The sequence below is a fragment of the Octodon degus genome, unplaced genomic scaffold (assembly GCF_000260255.1).
Source record: "Octodon degus isolate 3935 unplaced genomic scaffold, OctDeg1.0 scaffold00071, whole genome shotgun sequence".
NCBI classification, from domain to species: Eukaryota; Metazoa; Chordata; class Mammalia; order Rodentia; family Octodontidae; genus Octodon; species Octodon degus.
In genome coordinates, this window is record NW_004524647.1 from 7982476 (window position 1) to 7998822 (window position 16347).

Genomic DNA, 16347 nt, shown 5'->3' on the forward strand with positions numbered 1-16347 from the left:
ATATATATATATATATTTAGTACAGAGTCTCACTACACAGATCAAAATCTGTAGTGATCCTCCTATTTTCAGCCTCCCAAGGGATTACAGGCAGGCACCACCATGCCCAGACTCAGTCTCTGTCTCAGTGTACCCAGGGGGCGGGGCTGGCACAGCATGCTGGGGATGGAACCATGGTTCCTGCGTGTTCCAAAGCAGGCACTTTAAACTGCTCAGCTATCTGGGCGACCCTTGCCTTCGGTACTTTTTATCTGTGGTGTTTGAAAAGTTAGAACACTAGCCACAAACCACAACCACAGTGGTTGTACCATTCTACACTCCCACCAGCAATAGAGAAGGGCTCCTTTTCTCCACAGCCCTGCTTTTTTGCAGGGGCAAGAGGAGAGGCATGGGTACTGGGACTTGAACTCAGGACCTTGCACTTGGCAGGCAGGCCTGTGTCAGTGAAGCATATCTCTGGCCTGCATCTCCGTTTGTAATTTATGCTGTTGCCACTTCAGAGAGTCAAAGTGGGTGGCTTTCAAATTGTTCCACCTCCTTGCCCCCTGGATTTGCCTTTGGTGAGCTGAAAGTCTGGGGTTGCGTCTTGCTTAAGTGTCTTCTCACCTTGTTTTTTTCTTGTTTTTTAGTTTAATTCCTGTGGTGATGCTTGTAAATTGCTTATTGCTAGTATTGAGAACCCTTAGGAAATGACTACTTGTCAGAGATGTCTTCCAGTTATAGTTGGATTTTGGGTTTTGAATCTGTTGCAAAGTCCTATCTCTTCAGTTTATTGGGAATGAGAACTTGCTGCCTATTTGGCTTAGCCCCTGGCTCTTTGACACTGACTTATACTATTTTTTATGACCCATAAGCAAACTCAATCATAGACTACCAGAAAGAACAACGGATTAGAACAATTATGTCACCTTGGCTAAAGTACTATAGTCAGCGATAACAATAGCATGACATACAGTCTACAAAGTGACAAACTGTGGTAACTTCATTTGACATTTTAGCCATATAGCTTATATTTGTGGCTATATAACAGAATTTAAAATGAACCAGAAAATTGTATATAGTATTTATACCCTTAAGTGATGATTTTACCCTTGGGAGAAAATTTTTTAAATGTTAGGGGAAAAAATAGAAGAAAGATTAGGTGCAAGGCTGGAAGGCAGGAAGATTACATGAACTTTGGAAAACTTAAAGAAGACAAGAGGGTAAGAGAAGAAATGAAAACAACAGAATAACGGCCAAAAGGTAGAAACAATTTTCACATACATATAAAAACAAGAAACAAAAAAACCTCAACAAAACAAAACAGAAAACAAAAGAAAGAGGTCACTTCAGGGTGAGTGTGCTGTCATTGGTAGCTAGGGCAGGCAGCAGAGCCCAGATCTGTGTTAATCCCAGCAAGTAAGCCATAGATTTACACGGATACTGGATTACCCCAGCAAGCCTGCACCTTTAGTTGCACTGAAGTTCAGGGTGGTTTCTGGCTTTGAAGTTGAAATTTGATTTACTCAGCCTGCAGCAATCTGTGTGCCCCCTGCTGACTTGAACCCGCTTCATGATCTCTCAACTTGAGTTCTGTTCCACCTCACCCTGACACTGGAAGCTGCAAGATAGAGCCTGCCTGAGGCTTCTGTGAGTTCCACGCTTAGTTGGCCTCTCTCCAGAATGGTTACTAGCCAGTCACCCTCGTGGGGGACATCTGAACCCAGAACATGCCCCACCTGCTGCAGAGTGCTAGTCCACTGTTTTGTTCTACTTGTACATTTCTCTGGGAGGCTTCTGGGGTCACCAGTAGTCAGTGTGTGTCTGCAGGTCTGAGCTGCTCCTCCCATGCAGGGTGTCAGGGCTCAGGGAGAAAGTGCTGCTTGCCACTTCCTTCTGTGTTGCGGTCTCTGTCTTCGCTCTCCCTGTAGACTGCAGTTTTCATTGCAGAGCCTCCTCCTAGTTTCTCACACTGCTATATTCCACATCTGGACTCCAGATCCCAGAGAGATTGTTTCTCTTCCGTTCATCGCTCTACCGTCTTCCCAAAAGTCTCACTTTTCTATTTTCATCAGTGATTTACTAGCAAAGTTTTTCACACACAGATTCAACCACTTAACTTACTACTATTCATCTTAGTTTTGGATGCATTTAAAGCTAAATTGTAGACATTGGGGCCTTTCTCCCTCAAGATACTTCAGCAGATGTGTCATCATCTAGAGATTAATATCTGTAGCCCTTTTAAGGAAAATATATGTACAGTGAAATGCACAATTTTTTTTAATCTTATGTATTTATTTGGTACAGGTTCTCACCATACAACTTGGACTCATATTGATCCTCCTGTCTAAGCCTCCCCAGAGCTGGGATTATAGGTGTGTGCCACCACACCTGGTTTCAGTGGCCAGCATAGTGCACTCACGATTCTAGGGCCAGCACAGCATGTGGTACCAGGGAATCAACCTGGGTCCTTGTGCTTGCCAGGCAGGCACTTAGACCACTGAGCTATCTCCCCAGCCTGAAATATAGAAATCTTTTTTTTTTTTTTTTTTTTGCAGAAGCGCTTATTCCACTGAGCCATCTCCCTGGCCCCCTAGAAATCTTAATAGAACTATGTAATGAATATTAACAAATCCATATACCTGGATTATCATAACCCAGTCTATCCATAGAACATTCTGAATACCTGTAAGTTATTCCTTTTTTTTTTTTTTTTTTTTTTGAGACAAGGACTCTATGTACACTGGCCTTCAACTTGTCACAATCCCCTTGCCTCAGCATCCTAAGTGCTGGGATTACAGGTATATATCACCACACCTGGCAAGAAGTTCCTTCTTGTTGCTTTCAAGCCATACTTGTTCCAGTCTCCCGCAGGTACTATATTTTTAACGTCTCCCCCAAAGTTCATGTGTTGGAAACCTAATCTACTGTGCAGCCTTTAAGAGGTAACTGGGGGGCTGGGGAGCTGGCTCAGCAGCATAAGCAGCTGCCTGGAAGTGCAAGGTGCTGAGTTCAATCTCCAGTACAGAGAGAGAGAATATATTAGGTTATGAGGTTTCAACCCTGTGTTGGTTGCTTTTCTCTCATTGCTGGGAAAAAATACCTGATGCCCAAAATTAAGGGAGGAAAGTCTTATTTGGCTCACAGTTTGTGGAAGTTTCACTCTATACTTGCCTGGCTCCAAGGCACAGTATCTCATGGCGGAGGGCAATACTTCATGACAGTGGAAAACAGCAAAATCAACAAGCACAAAAAGAGAAAAGCGAGAAAACAAGCCTCTTTTCCTCCCTTATATTGGTGAGTGTAGCACTCACACCCATAATCCCAGCTTTGGACCATGAGTCAATCAAAAGCTCTAGAAGCCTTCCCCATGACTGCGTGAGGCTTTGGGGGTACATCTCGATACAAGCCATAGCATTCTGCCCCTGCCCTTCCAGGGACCCATGCACATCCCTTTATGCAAAAGGCTATTTTAGAATTACCAAATTCCATCTCTAAGAGTTGCCAAAGTCCTAACAGTTGCAGGATTTTTGAAAAGTCCAGTTGCAGGATTTTTGAAAAGTCCAATCCTGAGTTTCCTCCAAGATGTAAGGCAAACTCTTAGCTGTGGGCCCCTGTAAAAATGAAAAAGTTAATCACTTTCAATAATCAATGGCACAAGATAAACATTAGTATTCCAAAACATACAAACAGGGATACAAAGCATGGGACCAATACAAGGCCAAATTCCAGCAGGGTAAACTTTAAGTCCTGTAGCTCCATGTGGAACATCTGAAGCAATCTGTGGTAAATTGTAGCTCCAAAGGGCTTGTGTGGCTCTGCCCCTATGGCACTTCCAGTGGTTGCAATTCCCAGGGTTTCTCTCAGGCACACTCTGCTCAATTCTTGTCGGTTTCCTTAGATCATCCATGTACCTGGTTTGTCCCAACTTCTGGGTTCTCTACTGTACCTTTGGCTTCATCCTCACAACTTCACATATTATCCTCTCAGGAGCACACTGCCTGACCTGCCAGGCCTTTTTCTGAAATCTAGGTGGAAGTCTTTTTAACCTCAGCACTCCTGCATTTTTCATGTGCTTAAAACCAGTACCGTGTGGCTGATATGAAGGTCCACTTCCAGCTGGAGCAGTAGCCAGGCTTTCTTCTCTCTTGGTTGTAGGTATCAAGTCCCTGGATGGATGAGCACTCTGAACCTATTCTGAGAAACAGATTCCCAAGGTTGCTGCCATTCTGGAACATGGTGCCCTGTGGCTTTCTCCTCAAAGTGACGAGTTTTACTTTTGCAGGTTTGAGGCTGCAAAGGGTAGAGACTTGCTGCTTCTTGTGATGCCCACAGGCCATCTTTTCTATTCTCTTATCCCTTCTCAGCAATCAAGATCTTCTCAGCTCTATCTTTACATACCACAGCATTATTGGAGTTTTTTCCTTTGGCCAAACTCACAGTGTTGAACTCATCCTGTTGCTCTGCTCTTGATTTGCAACATAAATCTAAGTAGAAGCCCTCAACAATACCCATGCCACTGCCCCAAGATTATACTGCCTTGAAATTTCTTCTGCTACATTAGTCTCCTGCCCTTAATCTTAACCTTAGGTAGTCTTGATTTTCAGTTCATGCTCAGCTGGCTCTTCCCATGAGCCGTTTCCAGAAGCTCTTGAACCACATGGTCAGGTATAGTCACAGCAAGGACTACATTTTTTTGTATTTAGTAGAGGGTCTACAGGGTCTCACTACATACATTGGACTCGTAGTGATCTGCTTGTGTTCAGCCTCCCAAGCACTGGGATTACAGATGTGCACAACCACACCCAGTCTCAATTGCCCTCAGCGTGTCCCCGGGGTGGGGCCAGCGTGGAACATGGGATATCAAACCCCGGCCGCTGTGTTCTGCCTAAACTGGCACTTTAGTCTGCTGAGCTGTTTGGCCAACCCTAAGGACCTCACTTCTGTAGTGCCAGTTCTGTCTTACTTTTCTGTCCTTGCTGAGACAAAATACGTGATGCCCCAAATTAAGGAAGGAAAGGTTTATTTTGGTCACAGTTTGTGGAGGTTTCAGTCCATATTCAGCTGCCTCTGAGGCAGAGTGGCACATAGAAGAGGGCAGCAGTTCACATTGGCTGATGTGATCAAAATGCAGAGAAACTTTTTGCCAAGCCATAGTATACATTGTCTGGAGTGCAACAGCCAATATAGACCTTCCTAGCAGAAACCTCCCAAACCTGGCCTTTACTAGCAGGATTTCTATCAGCCTTCTAGTCTTCTGAGCTCTGACCAGAATCTTCCATACAGAACTGCCTAAGGCGTTCCAGTCCTACTCTTTCAGGGGATATCCCCAACCCTTTTCAAACTCTTCCCATGAGTGGCAGAAGACAGCAAGCACAAAAAGGGAGGAGCAGCAGCAGAGAGCGAGCCTCTTTTCCCTCCCTTATATTGCATTCAAGCTATTGGAATGCAGGTGTAGCACTCACACCCATAATCCCAGCATTGGACCATGAATCAGTCAAAAACTGTAGAAGCCCACCCCATGACTGCAGGAGGCTTTGGGGGAACATCTAGATACAAGCCATAACAAGCCCTTATGAATTGATTAATGTTGTTATAGGAATGAATTCATTATCACAAGAGAGGTTTTATTACAAAAAGTGAGTCTCTGCCTCACTTCTCTGTTTCTGTCTTTGTATCTCTCTGTCTCTCACTCTACTCTCTCTCCTTCCTTCCTGTGTACACTTCCCCTTTTCTGCCAGAGAGGACCTAGGGTGAAAGCCCTGAGATCTGGGACTTCCCATTCTGTATTCTTTATAAATTACGCAAGCCCAAGTATTCTATTTTGGCAACACAAATGGGCTAAGATAACAGTTAACAATGATTCAGAATTTTTTCTTCATCATCCATATATTAGTCACTTTTCAGTGCCTGGACAAAATACCCCACACCTACCACTCTGAAGAGAGATTTATTTTAGCTCATAGGTTCCAGAGAATTCAGTCCATGGTTGTTCAGCTCCAAAACACAAACACCATGGAGAAAGGACGTGGCACAGGAAAGATGCTTACCCCACAGCAGCCGGGAAGCAGTGAGGAAGGGAAGGAGCTGGAAATGAGAGTAGACCTTTCCAAGTCAGGCCCCTAGTAACTCACCCCTTCTGATTAGGCCCACTTCTGAATGCGAGACTTTTGGGGGACATTTTAAACTATAGTCTTCCCTGGCCCCTAAAAAGCTCATGTCTATCTTATTTATGCATTTAGTCCATTTCTAAGAGTCGCCAGAGTCTTAACAGCTCCAGTATTATTGAAAGGTCCTAATCTAAAGTCTCATCTAAGACTCAAGGCAAATTCCTACCTAGGGACCACTGTGAAAATCAAAATAAAAGTTAAACACTTCAGCATACAGTGGCATGGGGCAAACATTCCATTTCAAAAGGGAGGGTCAGTGGAACAGAAAGGAATCAAACAAAATTAAAACCAAATCCAGCAGGGGAAGCATTAAATATTTGTAACTTTGTACCCAGCACCTGTGGGAAGTTGTGGAGAGATTCAAGCTCCAGAGGACTTGGGTGTCCCCGTCTCTGTGACCTTGCTGGTTGCTGCCAAAGTGACCTCTCTCTTGGGCTGGTTCCACTCATTCCTGTAGCTTTCCTCAGCAGACAGTCCATGTTCCTGGCATCTCCAACTTCCTGGCGTCTTCACTGCACCTTCAGCTTCACTTTCATGCTTCATGCACTGCCTCTCAAGGGCTCTTTGACTGACCCCCCCACCCCAGGCCTTCCTTTGAAACCTTGGTGAAAACTTTTGTGACTGCACAACTCTTACATTCTGCATTCCAGTAAAACGAGCACCATATAGATGACACTAGGGTCTGCTGCAGATCAAGCACCAGCTGGGCCTCCTTGGACCATGGCTGCAGTAACCTCTGGATGCCGGGATGGATGAACACCATGAAATGCATCCCAGAGAATCTGTTCCCTAGAAGACACTTCCCAAGTGGGCTTCTTAGTGATTCTTCTCAATGAAGTGTTTAAACTTCAGCCTGTGATGAGTATGATCTTGCTGATTTCTTTGATGGCTTCAAGGTATCTCTCTTCTTGTCCTTGAACATAATGTTTTGTTCCCTTTTAATGGAAGCAATCTCTTCAGCAGTCATACTTCTTTTGGGCCAGTGTGGTTTCTTCAGGGCCAAACTTCTCTTTTACCCTTGACTCTCAGTATAAAACCTGGCTAAAAATAGCAATACCCATACATCACCCTGAACATTGGGCCATCTCAGAATTTTCTCTGCCATATTAGACTACTACCCTTAATCTCAGTTTCTTGCAAAGTGTCAGGACATGGGAAAAATATGTAGACTTTTTTTAAAAACCAGGGTATAACACACATGGCCTATAGTCTGGTTTCCAAAAGGTCACTCTTTTTAATCAAAACCTTGTGAGCTCGGTTTTTACTTTCTTCAGTCCTGTCAGCAGTCTGGCCTTCTAGGATCCAACCAGAAACACTCTTCAGGCCTGCTTACAGCACTCTAAGATTTCTTCAGTCCGCATCTCCAAACCTTTCCAAACTCCTCTCAAACCATTTCCAAAAACCTCTAAACCACATAGTTAGGTACAGTCACAGGAATGACCTCACTTCTCTTTTATCTGTTTTCTTTATTAGTCACTTTCCCATCACTGGGATAAAAATACACAGTACCCACAACTTAAAGGAGGAGAGGTTTATTTATTTTGGGTCATGATTTTTAGAAGATTCAGCCCAGGGTTCATTCCAAGGGAGAAGCGGCACGGCAGAAGGACACAAGGAAGGAGCCAGTGATAAGAAGATGCTGAAGTCAGGCCTCCAGGGACCAGCTCCCGCTCAGGCCCACCTCTGGACACAAGAGTTGTGGGGCACATGTTGTATCAAAACCATAATAGGAAGTTAGGTTTGCCTGTTTTAAAATGTCATACAGATAGGTTAATTCAGTATAAACTCTTGTGTAAGGCTTCTTTCACCATTTGGGGGATTTATCCTTGTTTTTTTATTTTAATTTTAATTTAATTTAATTTAATTTTATATTTTGTGGAACCAGGGACTGAACTCAGGCCCTTGTGCTTGCCAGACAAGCACTTATTCTACTAAGCTATGTCCCCGGCCCTTATCCTTGTTATTGTAATTGCATCATATGTGTATAGTTTGTGTATGCATTTTTCTACTTACAGACATTTGTATTGTTTCAAGTTTTTCACTATTATGAGCAATGCTGTGATCATTTTAATGTCTTTGTGAATATATGCTTTTGTTTCTCTTACAATACTTGTATTGTATCAAGAAAATAATTAAATACTTTAACCCAACGTTTGGTATTGACAAGTCAGTAGTATCAACTTCATATATGAAGGATAGCATAGCAGAGTCTTTTTTTTTTTTTTCTTGTATTTTAGGGAAGGGTCTACAGGATGTTCAGGGTCTCACTACTAAATTAGACTCAGTGATCCACCTGTTTACAGCCTCCCAAGAGCTGGGATTATAGGCACGTGCCACCACGCCCAGTCTAGCAGAGTCTTTTTTTAAAAAAAATGCTCAATGTATCATGATATTTGGGGTAAAAATATTTTGAATATTAAGTGTTTTCTTTTTGCTCATATACAATCACCATCAAGCTGCTTTCATAACTCATTTTAAATGGGGGTAGTAGTGATCTTGCTCACTTAAATCAGAGAAATAAATGACATTTTTTTCAGATTACAAAGTTCTATATTTTTTAGTGCTGGCCAAATAGCTCAGTGGATTAAAGCACCTGCAAACAGGTGCAGGGGCTAGGAGTTTGATCTCTGGGCCTGCCATGCCGTCCCCACCTCCGAGGAACTCTGAGAAGGCAATTGAGACTAGGAGTGGTGGCACACGCCTGTAACCCCAGCTCCTGGTAGGCTGTAAACAGGCAGATCACTATGAGTCCGATCTAGTAGTAAGACCCTGAACACCCTGTAGACCCTTCCCTAAAACACACACACACAAAAAAAAAGTTCTATATTTTTCAAAATGAAGATCACACACTGTTTAGAGACAATCTATATGAGTTGCAAAAAATGCTTGCCCAGGCATAATGACTTTGAATGGAAGGGAAAAAAAGACTTTTTTTTATTGAAGGATAATTTGGTTTAAGTAGTGTTGCAGTAAAAAAGAAATTGTACATTTGTAAGTACATTATGGAGACAATCATAGGGGAAAGGTAAATGGATTTTTTCATATAATTTTTATTATAACACTTTCTAAACATCAGACAGAATGCCCATATCCGTATCATGAACTTTAGGTGTTACCCATTTTTGCTATACATACCACCTCAGTTTTGTTTTGTTTTTGTTTTTGCTTTTGCTTTAAAAAAAAAAAACAAAAACAAAAAAAAAACCATTTATTTATTGTGGGGGGGTGGCCAGCTCAGCCCACCAGGGGGCGGGGCTGGCTGGCATGTGGTGCTGGGGGATTGAACCGCGGTCCCTGTGCTTTGTTTAGCTTAAGCTTGTTCTAAGTAGGTGCTTCAGACCAATGAGCCATCTCACCAGCCCCATGCTTTTGCTTTTTGACTTACAGTATTTTTAGGCAGATCTCATATTATGTTATTCTCCTCATATACTTCTGTATCTGTCTTTAACTGGTAAGAACATGTTTTCTTTCACATTAATGTCACTGCAATTGTTATATGAATGTTGTAGAATTAATTATAATTCTTTCAATACTATATGATGCCTGATCTCAGATTTTTCTTATATAAATTCTTTTCGTTAGTACTGAGGATTGAATCTAGGACATGCTCGGCAGGTCTCTACCACACTGATCTATATCCTGGCCTTTGTGTTCGCTAGAATCAGAAATCAAACCAAGTTCATACATTACATTAGGCCATTATTCCTCCTAAGTCTTCTTTTATTTTCTAATGCTTGCTTTCTTTTAATATCACTGACTTGGAGCAACATTATTATTGGACGTTTGGAATGTCACATATGTTTGGTTTGACTTATTTCTTTCTGGCAGGGATTCCCAACCTTTTGGGCATTAGGGACCAAATTCATGGAAGACCGTTTTTTTCCACAGACAAGGAAAGAGATAATTTTAGAATTAGATTCTCATAAGGAGCATACAGCCTAGGTCCTGCACATGTACAGTTCACAGTATGGTTTGCATTCCTATGAGAATCTAATGCCACTGCTCATTGCTCAAGTGGAATTGAGGCGGTAAAGCAAGTGATGGCAACCAGCTATAAATATAAAGCTTCACTTGCTCACCTGCCGTTGAGGTGCTGCTATGCTGCCTTGTCTGTGGCCTGCGGGTTGGAGGCCCATGCTTTATGGAATCATTAGATTTAGGTTCAGTTATGATTTGAGTTCCTTAAGGATGGCCACTTCTAAGTGGAACTGTGTACTGCATGTTGAATCAAAACATGAGAGATATAACATCTGATTGTTTTATACAGAGGTAGAAACTGAATCAAGGGGGCATTCTGGGAAAACCTGGCCCCAATGTATAAGAGTAAAGAGAGAAGCAAACAGATGCAGGATTACAGAGTACAATTTGTGGGGGACATACTGACAGAAATTGCTTCTCCTAGGTAGCAGCAAGACCAGTGGAGTCCCACAGTTTTAGCCTGGAAGGGGCATATATACTGTTTGGGACAAAAATTATATTATCTAAGCCCTAATATACTTGGCTTATCTCAAGATAATATGAGATGTTAGGCACATTCATGCCACTCAAAGTGCCAGGGTCTGGGTGTCCCTGAAGCTCCACGTACCACTGTAATGGCTTTGTCTGCTTACTGTTTGCCAGATCATTCAAGGAAAACTGGTTACGCAGTGGCAATCATGATGGTTAGGACTCAGGGTGGCTGCAGCAATCAGGATAACCTGAAGCTCAGGCATCTTGTGGGATCTGCCCGACCCCTTCTTCATGTTAATCTTCCTAATGGTTTTAATATCCATTGATAATTATAGTTTAAATTCATCTCAGATTGTTAAAAAGGGGCATTTTCTGTATTATTTTGTTCTGCATTTATTAGAATTTTGTGGAGAAGTTTGCACTGTGAACTTTTTTGTTATCCAGAAATAGAGGTTTTATGTGAAATGGAATGTAAAATGTTTCGCTTTTTCTTTGTATTTATCATTTTTCAGAACAGTGAATTGTGCTTTTATAATCCCAAAATGTGAGTAATGAACTCTTCCCACTATGCATTATTACAAATTCATAGGTGTAGCTATCTACATAGGCATCTTCCTTCCTCCTCCCTTCTTCCCTCCCTCCGAAGAAGACAGGTTCTCTTGCTATATGGTTCAGGTCGGGCACAGATTCACTATGTGGCCCAAGTTGGCTTTGGATTTGAGGTCCTGCTGCCTTAGCCTCCTGAGTACAGGAATTAGAAGTATGGGCCACTTTTCTTTTAAACATGTTAACTGGGGACTGAGCCCAGGGCTACATCCCTGGCTCCCGATGCAATCATTTTCCTTTTTCAGTTTATGTCTTTTAATCAGTTAGTCCCCCATCCCCACCCTATGCTCGGATTATCCCTGAAGCCTATGGGAGGCTTTGCAGGTGAGGCCCCTGTGTCTTGCATCTCACTAGCCACCTAGCTCTGTGGGCTCTCCCACCTGCCTTCTGCCCACCTTATTGTCACTACTGTGGACCATGACTCTGCTTCCTTTTTAGTCCTCTTTTAATCCTTTAGGAAAGACCAGCTAGCCAAACACTGGAACATATCTAATTCTATCACTCTTTCAATTCAGTTATCTGAGTTCTTGGGGTAAAGTCCAGGCCCTTGAACCTGGACTTAAGGGCCCATTCCCTCCATCCTTGTCTGCTACCCCTGCTCCAGGAGCTGCCACACCTTACCACATCACAGTCCCAAGGCTCCTTTGCACAAGTTTTCTCCATCTGTGGCACCATCTGCTGTGGCTGACTCCTCGTGTAGGGCTTTGCTTAGATCACCACTTCTCAACCCTGGCTACACAATGCTGTAAGAAATACCAATGTCCAGTTACCACCCAAGACCAGTTAAAACCTGCATGTTTGGAGGTGAAATCTGAATGCTGTTTTTAAAAGTTTGTACAGGTCACGTACAGTGTGCATACCTGTAATCCTAGTTACTAAAGAGGATGCAGCAGGATAATCCCAAATTCAGGGCTAGCCTGGGCAACTTAGTGAGGGTATGTCACAAAATAAAAATGTTCTGGGGATGTAGCTCAGTGGTAAAGCAAACATACAGGGTCCTGTGTTCAATTCTTAGTACCACAGAAACAAAACAACCAGCCAGGCATAGTAACCAATGCTTAGTATCCCAGCACTTTGGGTGGTGGGGGGTTGAGGCAGGTGATCACAAGTTTGAACTCAGTCTTGGCAGTTTAGTGACTTAGTGAGATCCTGTCTGAATAAGAAGTGAGGAATGTTGCTCATTGTGAAGGCCCTGGTTTCAACCCTCAGTCCTGAAAAAAACAAAAACAAAAAGCTTATGCCGGTATTTCTGATTTGTGGGTGAGGTTGAGAACCACAGTTGGGGTGTTCATTTCCTTCTTCAAATCCGCCCTCACCTCCCAGGCCTAGGTTCCGTGCCATCTATTTCTGCTGCCACATCAGCTCTAACTCCTATCTTAACCACCTGGACCGTTGGGCTTCTGCTGTGCTAGAGGAAAGCGTCCTGGGCCCCCCTGTGGGGCTTATGGGTTTCCCACAAGAGGCCCTGTGAGCACCTGTCACTTCCCTTTTCCATCCACCAGAGTGCAGTGTTCCACTCTGCCAAAAGTCAGACCCTCTCTAAGGTGTCCCCTTTCAAGCCCTAGCATTTTACTTACTAAAGTGACTGCAAAGTGATGTTTCTCAAAATTTTAACTGTTAAAAACACGTCTTCCATCACAACCCATGGGAGACATGTGTGCATATGCAACTACACATAAATCCAATACATACAACAAAAGTTTCATGAAGTAATACTTTACTATGTGCAATAGACTCTGATATTTTCTGTTCTATCATTTTTTTCTGATTTTTATTTTTTTAATTTTTTTCCATAATTTAATTGAGAAACAAATAGCAATGAGACAGTTTCAAACCAAATTGGTAGGACAGTTTCAATAATTAACACTGTTCTATCATTTTAAAAAGCTATGGATTACCACCCAGTTGAGTGCATCTTTCACAAATGGAATTGTGGCCCATAATTTTGAAAAATGTTGCCTAAAATTCCCTCCCTCCTGTACCCTGGATTGTTACAGATATAACCTGTGTTCTGTCCCCAAGCCTGGTGAACAGTACCCTGGAATCTAATCTTAGCCTCTGGCAGGTAGGCTGGTGCTGGGCCCTGGAGCTGCCCTGCTATGGATTCTCCGCCCTGAGTTTTCTGTTACCTGGGAGCACACAGTGGGCCTGCCTTAGCAGGGCTTTGTTTGACAGCCCAGAAACTGAGCATTAGCCCATCATCACATTATGTCAAGTAGGCAGGGTATCACCACCTACTGCCATCACAGGGTCTGCTTCTAAAATGGAGAAGGTGGAAGTACTCACGGAGCCCTCTTTGGTCTGTAGAATGCCTCCCAGCGGACATTTGAGATCGACTACAGCAGGGACCGCTTCCTCAAGGATGGCCAGCCATTCCGCTACATCTCAGGAAGCATCCACTACTCTCGGGTCCCCCGCTTCTACTGGGCAGACCGGCTGCTGAAGATGAAGATGGCTGGGCTGAATGCCATCCAGACGTAAGTAAGCGGGCACCACACCCGGAGGAGGTACAGCTGCCTTGTCACTCAGAAAGGAGACATGGTCCAGCATGGCCTCCTGGGAGGGGCTTGTCATGAACTTGGCTGGCCTTCTTCAGATAATTAACTACTTCTCCCAGACTTGCACTTTATCACAAGATCATAAAATAAGTATCAGCTTAAAAAAGCAAAGGCAACAATGATGAGCACTTAGCAGGTAAGGGGCACCTTATACCCATGAGTCTGTCTCTCTGAGGCAGGTGTTTCCACTCCCATGTATAGCTGTTGAAACTGAAGTTTGCCCAAGGATGTGTCTTTGGTCAGAGGCCCAGCGAGGATTTGAATATAAGATGTGGCAGGTAGCTGTAGCTCCTCCTGGCTCATAGGGGGATTAGCTTTATGCTTAGGGAGAGTCCCGAGTTGCTTTGTTCTGGTTCTTTTGGGCTCACTGTACAGGCCCAGGATGTAGAATCTCCCCCTAGGATACCTCCCCCTCTCTTTTCTACTGTTGATGGTGACTAAGTGGTAAGAAAGTTGGTGTGGCTGGCCACTCTGGTTTTTGCAGTGCTGATGTGGATTGCCGATAACTTTTAAAGATAAGAATGCAAAATCTTTAGACAGTCTAGGAGATAGCTGGGGAGAGTCCCACTCATTCTTGTTCTGAGGTCACTGGCGGAGTGAAACCAGTGTCACCGCTCACTAATTTCCTCACACAGTTATAGTAGACCAAGATTGTCTGTTCTAGGGAACCCTGAAATCATGAGATTGTAGAAGGAAGAAAAAGCACAGACACGGTCTCAAAGGAAATCTCTGTGCTAGGAATGAGTAGCCTTATTTAAATGTGTATCCTGTGCTGTCGAGATACTAAGTGGCCAGTGGGAGCTTGGGTCATTTTACTTTCTGCCACACTGTTCCTGATAAAATCTTGTGCAGGGGCTGAGAGTTTTCCTGTTGTACCCCTGTACGCTGGTGTGTTGCTGGACACTGAGCGACATCCCCCATTCCTCTGTTTTGAGCCAGGGTAGTCCTAAATTGCCAAGGCTAGCCTCTGTTTGTTTGTTTTATGTATTTAGGACAGAGTCTGCAGGGTCTCAATACACAGATCAGACTTGCAGTGATCTTCCTGTTTTCAGCCTCCCAAGGGCTGGGATTACAGGCCACACAACACCATGCCCAGTCTCAATCCCTTCTCAGCGTGCCCTGGGGGCAGGACCCACAAGGCACACTAGGGATTGAATCCCAGCTGCTGCGCTCTGCTTAAGCAGGCACTTTAATCCACTGAGCTATCAACAGTTAGCCTCTAACTGTTGACTGTCCTGCTTCAGCCTCTTGAGTAATTAGAATTACAGTACGCACCACCACACCTAACAAAGTTTTGTTTTGTTTTGTTTTTGGATACAGGAATTGAACTCAGGATCTCATGCTTGCCAGGCAGGTGCTGTACCACTGAGCTGTATTCCTAGTCCCGCTAAATTTATTTTTAAAAATATATATATTTCTGGCTCTGGGAGGTAGCTCAGTGGTAGAACACATGCCTAGCTAATGAGAAGCTCTGGGTTCAATCCTCAGCATCACAGGAAAGAAAAAGAACTATACTCCTTACTATTTTAACAAGATATTTTCATTTTTCCTAGGCCTTACATAAGCACATAAAATCTTATATAATAAGATTATATTTTTGTGGGGGCCAGGGACATGGCTCAGTGGAATAAATGCTTGCCTGGCAAGTGTAAGGGCCTGAGTTCAATCCCCGATTCCACCAAAAAAATTTTAAAAAGAATATATTTTTGTAATTCCAGTTTTATATTTTAAAGTTACACTGGGTTGAAAGATTTTTTTTTTCCTTCCATTTTTGGAAAAGATTGTTTTGATAAGGGAGATAGAGGTGCGGCTTAGTGTTAGAGCCTATGCTTAGCATGCGTAAGGCTCTAGGATGACTCCCTAACACACACACAAAAAAAGAAAAATCAGTAAATTTTCTGACTTGTGTTTGTCTCTCTTTTGAGGTACCAGGGATTGAACCCAGGGCTCCCTGCATGCTAGTCAAGTTCTCTGCTTCTGAGCTACATCCTTACTCTTTAAAATTTTATTTTATTTTTTTAATTTGATTTTTTCCCATAATTTTATGGATAAACAAATAGCAATGAGACAGTTTCAAATCAAATTGGTAGGATAGTTTCAATAATTAACACATTGCATACATTCCTCCTGGTGGTTAATTGCTGTACAAGATGCGGACATGATATCCTATCTACAAACACCATTAGAACAAATCACTCTATTCATTAAGAGAATGTAACTATATATCTATCCCAACCACCTTGAATACACAGATACAAAATGAACATTCATCTGTATACCCTTTTTTTGTTAAGTTCCGTTATTTGAATATTATAGGTGTGTTAACTCAACAAAATAATCCAAAAGAGTTCATTAGTGCCTAAGAGTATTGGGTCTTCTGCTTGCTTCACTGGCAATGTCAGAAATTGTTGACCTGAGTCCCCTATAGCTCAACATAACAGCATGGCTTTTCTTCTTATATTTCGTTTTTATACTTTTCTGCTGGATGGTTAAGACCAAGGTAAAACAGGACCTATGCAACAAGAGTTGTAGCTTTTGGGTCTGATAAGGTCAGTGAAATCCCCTCAGGATTTATCTTGAGATCC

General features: G+C 42.9%; 1 protein-coding gene across 1 annotated transcript in view; it reads left to right on the forward strand.

Annotated features, from left to right (window-relative positions):
* Window positions 1-16347, forward strand: part of Glb1 (galactosidase beta 1) — a 104693-nt gene that overhangs the window by 14031 nt on the left and 74315 nt on the right. Inside the window, exon 2 of the mRNA XM_023719734.1 lies at window positions 13512-13681. Within this exon, the coding sequence (XP_023575502.1) occupies window positions 13512-13681 (170 nt within the window). The remainder of the gene's footprint in view (window positions 1-13511; window positions 13682-16347) is intronic.